This window comes from Salmo trutta, chromosome 38 (assembly GCF_901001165.1).
Source record: "Salmo trutta chromosome 38, fSalTru1.1, whole genome shotgun sequence".
In the NCBI taxonomy this organism is placed as follows: Eukaryota; Metazoa; Chordata; class Actinopteri; order Salmoniformes; family Salmonidae; genus Salmo; species Salmo trutta.
This window is the reverse complement of record NC_042994.1, coordinates 26,007,628-26,016,202: the sequence shown is the minus strand read 5'-3', so window position 1 is coordinate 26,016,202 and position 8,575 is coordinate 26,007,628. Positions and strand designations below refer to the sequence as shown.

The window sequence follows — 8,575 nt, the reverse complement described above, 5'->3', positions numbered from 1 at the left end:
AAACATTTCTGAAAACCTCTTTTTACGTTGTCATTATGGTGTATTGCGTGTACTTTTATCAAATCAAATTAAAGTTTACTTGTCACGTGCGCCAAATACAACATGTATAGACCTTACAGTGAAATGCTTACTTACAGACACTAACCAACAGTGCAAATGAGGGGATGAGGGAAAAAAAACAAGTTTTATCAATTTTAATATAAGGCTTTAACGTAACAAAATGTGGAAAAAGTCAAGGGGTCTGAATACACTGTTTATCAGTATCTTTGGCTATATCCTGTTCTGTCTGTGCTATAAAGGTCCAGACCTCTTGATGGAGGTCAAACAAGCATACAGGGAGGCTAGGGTTACCATGTGTCTCTGACATACATTCAGTGTCCCATACCTGCCTTTGAACAGTAAACAGCTAGCTAGCTGGGTTAGCACACACATTAGCTAACATTCACGCCAGTTTCAGCAACATATGACGCCATACACAAGCTTCTGAGAGCGGATACACAAGTTGGCATGAAATAGCAATGACTTGCCAGATGAAGTGCCACAGCTTTACATTTACATTTAAGTCATTTAGCCGACGCTCTTATCCATAAACTATGTATACACACTCGAGTTAGGCTAGTCAGTGAGTATGTTTACTTGCACAATAATAATAAGATATTAAACTGATTATGGGTTTCTGTCTGAACAGTGAAAACCATAGAAGAAGCACTCTATCATGGTCTGCGCAAAACCTGCGCAGCAAATACGCTCATAAACGAACATCAATGTATTGCTGCTCTGCTACAATTGTTTCTTGTTGCTAGACTACTGATGCCACAGTGACAGCCAGAGCGGAGAAACAACATCAAAGGAATTATGATAGAAGGCTATCCGCCGCAAATTATATTTCATTTTCTGCATCGTTTATTCCAAGCAACGGTGTAATACGAGAGATTGTAGGTGGTTGTCTGCTGTGCTCGTACGAAATCTAAAATAATCGCCTGTGGTAGGCTATAGCTGCTAGGCTATTGTTGCTTTCGTATCGTTTTGAGGACAGGCATTTGATTATGTTTTGATCTCAAAGTAAGAGGTGCTTTTTTTATATATATTCCTACCAAATGCTTGTTTTTCCCGCAGCTATAGCTAAGGCAAACGTGTCAACATAGCGAAATGAAGCATCGAAAAATGACAAGAACACGCAAGGAGAGGTTCTACAACTGTCCATTTCCTCCAAAGAGAGATTAGTTTATCATTTTATCTGTAGCCAACTTCAACGATGTCTCTCGTGGCCAGCGATATCCCGACGGACGAAGACCTAGAAGATCTGGTGAGTCAACAACAGCGATGCTCAACTTGTACACGGCCAATGTGTTGTTTTTAACGCCATCACTGATGTAGTTAGCTGCTGTAATACTATTTCTGTAGATTGGATACTGTTGTAGTTAGCTACTGTAATACTACTTCTGTAGATTGGATACTGTTGTAGTTAGCTACTGTAATACTACTTCTGTAGATTGGATACTGTTGTAGTTAGCTACTGTAATACTACTTCTGTAGATTGGATACTGTTGTAGTTAGCTACTGTAATACTACTTCTGTAGATTGGATACTGTTGTAGTTAGCTACTGTAATACTACTTCTGTAGATTGGATACTGTTGAATTTAGCTAATGTAATACTACTTCTGTAGATTGGATACTGTTGTAGTTAGCCTCTGTAATACTACTTCTGTAGATTGGATACTGTTTTAGTTAGCCTCTGTAATACTACTTCTGTAGATTGGATACTGTTGTAGTTAGCTACTGTAATACTACTTCTGTAGATTGGATACTGTTGTAGTTAGCCTCTGTAATACTACTTCTGTAGATTGGATACTGTTGTAGTTAGCTACTGTAATACTACTTCTGTAGATTGGATACTGTTTTAGTTAGCCTCTGTAATACTACTTCTGTAGATTGGATACTGTTTTAGTTAGCCTCTGTAGTACTGCTTCTGTAGATTGGATACTGTTGTAGTTAGCTACTGTAATACTACTTCTGTAGATTGGATACTGTTTTAGTTAGCCTCTGTACTACTGCTTCTGTAGATTGGATACTGTTTTGCGACATCACTGTAACAGCAGTTATTGTACTGCTACTCTATTCGCCTACCATAAGTTGTATAGATAGGCTTACTAACTAATTATTCTCTCCTTGTTTCCAAGGTCGAGGATGGACTTTCTCTTGCTACCTATATATCAGACTCTGGAAAGGTGAGATGACTTTCTGTCCCCTTGTGTGTGTGTGTGTGTGTGTGTGTGTGTGTGTGTGTGTCTCTGAGTTCTCCTAACCATTGTTTTGTGTTTCAACAGAAAGCCAGGAAAAAGAAGCCGTCTGGTAAACCTCCCTCTTCTCCCAGTAAGACCAGCTATCATCTACAATACATCTGGCTTTGAGAATCAAGTTCAAATTCAACTCCATTGCTTTTACCACCCTAACTTTGTTGTGTGTGTGTGTGTGTGTGTGTGTGTGTGTGTGTGTGTGTGTGTGTGTGTGTGTGTGTGTGTGTGTGTCCAGGGTCTCCGTATCTCTCCAGTATGGATGTGAACCCGAGGAGATCAGCGGTGTCAGCCTGGAGGCCCCTGAGAGGAACTCTGGGGGAGAGGGGGGAGGCCCTAGGGGGGAGAGGTGACACTCTGTTGGAGAGGGGTGAGATAGCTCGGACCCCCAGAGAGAACTGTCTGGCTTCGCTAAGCAACGGGCACGGTGGGTACCATGGAAATATAAACAGAACTTTATCACCATAGAAAAAAGCAATTTACTAACATACCAATGTGGCTGTACTACAGAGAGACAACTCTATTCCTAAACCTCCATAGAAACCATAGAAACCAGAGAGACAACTCTATTCCTAAACCTCCATAGAAACCAGAGAGACAACTCTATTCCTAAACCTCCATAGAAACCATAGAAACCAGAGAGACAACTCTATTCCTTAACCTCCATAGAAACCATAGAAACCAGAGAGACAACTCTATTCCTTAACCTCCATAGAAACCAGAGAGACAACTCTATTCCTAAACCTCCATAGAAACCAGAGAGACAACTCTATTCCTTAACCTCCATAGAAACCAGAGAGACAACTCTATTCCTAAACCTCCATAGAAACCATAGAAACCAGAGAGACAACTCTATTCCTAAACCTCCATAGAAACCAGAGAGACAACTCTATTCCTAAACCTCCATAGAAACCAGAGAGACAACTCTATTCCTAAACCTCCATAGAAACCAGAGAGACAACTCTATTCCTTAACCTCCATAGAAACCATAGAAACCAGAGAGACAACTCTATTCCTAAACCTCCATAGAAACCAGAGAGACAACTCTATTCCTAAACCTCCATAGAAACCAGAGAGACAACTCTATTCCTAAACCTCCATAGAAACCAGAGAGACAACTCTATTCCTAAACCTCCATAGAAACCATAGAAACCAGAGAGACAACTCTATTCCTTAACCTCCATAGAAACCATAGAAACCAGAGAGACAACTCTATTCCTAAACCTCCATAGAAACCAGAGAGACAACTCTATTCCTAAACCTCCATAGGGACACACACACACAGTTATTCAGCTAGTGTGGTATCTTGTTGCATGTTATTCCAGCTGACAGCTTGTAGGGTTTGTTGACCCTAGTGATATGTCTTGCTCAGAGGGGAACCATGTATTTCACAACATCATTCATTATAGGTCTAACATTGTATTAAAAATATGTTATTCTCTCTCTCTCTCTGTCCCTCTCTCGCTCCCCTCTCCATCCCTCTTTCCCTCCCTCTCCACCCCCCTTCATCCCTCCATCTCTCTCTCTTTCTCTCTCTCTAGGCCTGTCCCAGTCTCTGAGAGTTGACTTTGACACAACACACACCTCAACCTGTCTCTCCTCTCTCTCCTCTCTCTCTCTAGGTCTGTCCCAGTCTCTGAGAGTTGACTTTGACACAACACACACCTCAGCCTGTCTCTCCTCTTCTCCCTGTACTCCAGAGTATCTCCAACAGGCTCTTGGCATTAAGAAACCCAAACACCTGCACTCCTCATCCAATGGTGTGTGTGTGTGTGTGTGTGTGTGTGTGTGTGTGTGTGTGTGTGTGTGTGTGTGTGTGTGTGTGTGTGTGTGTGCTGTGTGGTTGTGTGTGTTCTATTCTATGTGCGTGTGCTTGTGCGTGTGTGTGTGATGCGTGGTTGTGTGTGTTCTATTCTGTGTGCGTGTGTGTGCGCGCTGTGCGTGTGTGTGTGTATGTGTGTTATTCTACAGTGTGTAACAGTATTTCTACAGTGTGTAACAGTTATTCTACAGTGTGTAACAGTTATTCTACGGTGTGTAACAGTTATTCTACAGTATGTAACAGTTATTCTACAGTGTGTAAGTTATTCTACAGTGTGTAACAGTTATTCTACAGTATGTAACAGTTATTCTACAGTTATTCTACAGTGTGTAACAGTTATTCTACAGTGTAACAGTTATTCTACAGTGTGTAACAGTTATTCTACATTGTGTAACAGTTATTCTACAGTGTGTAACAGTTATTCTACAGTGTGTAACAGTTATTCTACAGTTATTCCACAGTGTGTAACAGTTATTCTACAGTGTAACAGTTATTCTACAGTTATTCTACAGTGTAACAGTTATTCTACAGTGCGTAACAGTTATTCTACAGTGTGTAACAGTTATTCTACTGTGTGTAACAGTTATTCTACAGTGTGTAACAGTTATTCTACAGTTATTCCACAGTGTGTAACAGTTATTCTACAGTGTAACAGTTATTCTACAGTTATTCTACAGTGTGTAACAGTTATTCTACAGTGTAACGGTTATTCTTCAGTGTGTAACAGTTATTCTAAAGTGTGTAACAGTTATTCTACAGTGTAACAGTTATTCTACAGTGTGTAACAGTTATTCTACAGTGTGTAAGTTATTATACAGTTATTCCACAGTGTGTAACAGTTATTCTACAGTATGTAACAGTTATTCTACAGTGTGTAACAGTTATTCTACAGTGTGTAACAGTTATTCTACAGTGTGTAACAGTTATTCTACAGTTATTCTACACTATGTAACAGTTATTCTACAGTGTGTAACAGTTATTCTACAGTGTGTAACAGTTATTCTACAGTATGTAACAGTTATTCTACAGTATGTAACAGTTATTATACAGTGTAATAGTTATTCTATAGTGTAACAGTTATTCTACGGTGTGTAACAGTTCTACAGTATGTAACAGTTATTCTACAGTATGTAACAGTTATTCTACAGTATGTAACAGTTATTCTACAGTGTGCAACAGTTATTCTACAGTGTGTAACAGTTATTCTACAGTGTGTAACAGTTATTCTACAGTGTGTAACAGTTCTACAGTATGTAACAGTTATTCTACAGTGTGTAACAGTTATTCTACAGTGTGTAACAGTTATTCTACAGTGTGTAACAGTTATTCTACAGTGTGTAACAGTTATTCTACAGTGTGTAACAGTTCTACAGCATGTAACAGTTATTCTACAGTGTAATAGTTGTTCTACAGTGTAACAGTTATTCTACAGTGTGTAACAGTTATTCTACAGTGTGTAACAGTTCTACAGTATGTAACAGCTATTCTACAGTGTGCAACAGTTATTCTACAGTGTGTAACAGTTATTCTACAGTGTGTAACAGTTATTCTACAGTGTGTAACAGTTATTCTACAGTGTGTAACAGTTCTACAGTATGTAACAGTTATTCTACAGTGTGTAACAGTTATTCTAGTGTGTAACAGTTATTCTACAGTGTGTAACAGTTCTACAGTATGTAACAGTTATTCTACAGTGTGTAACAGTTATTCTACAGTGTGTAACAGTTATTCTACAGTGTAACATTTATTCTACAGTTATTCTACAGTTATTCTACAGTGTGTAACAGTTATTCTACAGTGTGTAATAGTTATTCTACAGTGTAACAGTTATTCTACAGTTATTCTACAGTGTGTAACAGTTATTCTACAGTATGTTACAGTTATTCTACAGTGTGTAACAGTTATTCTACATTGTAACAGTTATTCTACAGTGTAACAGTTATTCTACAGTGTGTAACAGCTATTTTACAGTATGTAACAGTTATTCTACAGTGTGTAACAGTTATTCTACAGTGTGTAACAGTTATTCTATAGTGTAATAGTTAGTCTACAGTGTAACAGTTGTTCTACAGTGTGTAACAGTTATTCTACAGTGTAATAGTTATTCTACAGTGTAATAGTTATTCTACAGTGTGTAACAGTTATTCTACAGTGTGTAACAGTTATTCTACAGTGTGTAACAGTTATTCTACAGTGTAATAGTTATTCTACAGTGTAACAGTTATTCTACAGTGTGTAACAGTTATTCTACAGTGTAATAGTTATTCTACAGTGTAATAGTTATTCTACAGTGTGTAACAGTTATTCTACAGTGTAACAGTTATTCTACAGTGTAACAGTTATTCTACAGTGTGTAACAGTTATTCTACAGTGTCTAACAGTTATTCTACAGTGTAATAGTTATTCTACAGTGTAACAGTTATTCTACAGTGTGTAACAGTTATTCTACAGTGTCTAACAGTTATTCTACAGTGTAATAGTTATTCTACAGTGTGTAACAGTTATTCTACAGTATGTAACAGTTATTCTACAGTGTGTAACAGTTATTCTACAGTGTAACAGTTATTCTACAGTATGTAATAATTATTCTACATTGTGTAACAGTTATTCTACAGTGTAACAGTTATTCTACAGTATGTAACAGTTATTCTACAGTATGTAACAGTTATTCTACAGTGTGTAACAGTTATTCTACAGTGTAACAGTTATTCTACAGTATGTAATAGTTATTCTACATTGTGTAACAGTTATTCTACAGTAAGTAATAGTTATTCTATATTGTGTAACAGTTATTCTACAGTGTAACAGTTATTCTACAGTATGTAACAGTTATTCTACAGTGTGTAACAGTTATTCTCCCTCCAGACTACAGAGAGAAGGAGGACATGTACGATGAGATCATCCACCTCAAGAAGGTAACGAACCACACACACACACACACACACACACACACACACACACACACACACACACACACACACACACACACACACACCACAAAACAAAAGTATTTTTGAATATTTAGGCAAGTTAGCTGGCTAACTCATTGATCCTACTTTGTAGTAGGTTTTTGGACATTTAGAACCTTCTAGTATATGACAAATCTAATGGCTTTAATCCTGAACTCAGAGGAATTGATCAGGTCTGTTTGTTCCTCTCCAGAGTCTTCAGGCTCAGAAGTCCGAGAAGGACAGGATGAAAGCCAAACTACGGCGTCTGGAGGAGGACAAAACTAAGAAAGACAAGCAAATAGAACAGCTGCTGGATCCCACCAAGGTACCAACCCCCAGCATCACCTCAGATCATAGTGACTCCATGGAGGTCTCTAACACCTCAGATCATAGTGACTCCATGGAGGTCTCTGTAACAGATCATAGTGATTCCATGGAGGTCTCTGTAACAGATCATAGTGACTCCATGGAGGTCTCTGTAACAGATCATAGTGACTCCATGGAGGTCTCTGTAACAGATCATAGTGACTCCATGGAGGTCTCTGTAACAGAGCATAGTGACTCCATGGAGGTCTCTGTAACAGAGCATAGTGACTCCATGGAGGTCTCTGTAACAGATCATAGTGACTCCATGGAGGTCTCTGTAACAGATTATAGTGACTCCATGGAGGTCTCTAACACCTCATATCATAGTGACTCCATGGAGGTCTCTGTAACAGATCATAGTGACTCCATGGAGGTCTCTGTAACAGAGCATAGTGACTCCATGGAGGTCTCTGTAACAGATCATAGTCACTCCATGGAGGTCTCTATAAGAGATCATAGTGACTCCATGGAGGTCTTTGTAACAGAGCATAGTGATTCCATGGAGGTCTCTGTAACAGAGCATAGTGACTCCATGGAGGTCTTTGTAACAGAGCATAGTGATTCCATGGAGGTCTCTGTAACAGATCATAGTGTCTCCATGGAGGTCTCTAACACCTCATATCATAGCGACTCCATGGAGGTCTCTGTAACAGATCATAGTGACTCCATGGAGGTCTCTAACACCTCAGATCATAGTGACTCCATGGAGGTCTCTGTAACAGATCATAGTGACTCCATGGAGGTCTCTGTAACAGATCATAGTGACTCCATGGAGGTCTCTGTAACAGATCATAGTGATTCCATGGAGGTCTCTGTAACAGATCATAGTGACTCCATGGAGGTCTCTGTAACAGATCATAGTGACTCCATGGAGGTCTCTGTAACAGATCATAGTGACTCCATGGAGGTCTCTGTAACAGAGCATAGTGACTCCATGGAGGTCTCTGTAACAGAGCATAGTGACTCCATGGAGGTCTCTGTAACAGATCATAGTGACTCCATGGAGGTCTCTGTAACAGATTATAGTGACTCCATGGAGGTCTCTAACACCTCATATCATAGTGACTCCATGGAGGTCTCTGTAACAGATCATAGTGACTCCATGGAGGTCTCTGTAACAGATCATAGTGACTCCATGGAG

At 39.2% G+C, this 8,575-nt stretch overlaps 1 protein-coding gene across 3 annotated transcripts in view; it reads left to right on the top strand.

Annotated features, from left to right (window-relative positions):
• Positions 1-759: 759 nt before the first annotated feature.
• Positions 760-8,575, top strand: part of iqce (IQ motif containing E) — a 14,955-nt gene continuing 7,139 nt past the window's right edge. The window contains exons 1-8 of one of the 3 annotated variants that reach the window (XM_029738467.1): positions 760-935; positions 1,117-1,306; positions 2,182-2,229; positions 2,329-2,374; positions 2,534-2,722; positions 3,837-4,055; positions 6,983-7,032; positions 7,280-7,393. In XM_029738467.1, coding sequence (XP_029594327.1) covers positions 1,256-1,306; positions 2,182-2,229; positions 2,329-2,374; positions 2,534-2,722; positions 3,837-4,055; positions 6,983-7,032; positions 7,280-7,393 — 717 coding nt within the window. In that variant the 5' untranslated portion in view covers positions 760-935; positions 1,117-1,255. Of the gene's footprint in view, positions 1,307-2,181; positions 2,230-2,328; positions 2,375-2,533; positions 2,723-3,836; positions 4,056-6,982; positions 7,033-7,279; positions 7,394-8,575 lie in introns of all 3 variants that reach the window. The other 2 variants (XM_029738466.1, XM_029738469.1) reach the window with 2 other exon arrangements.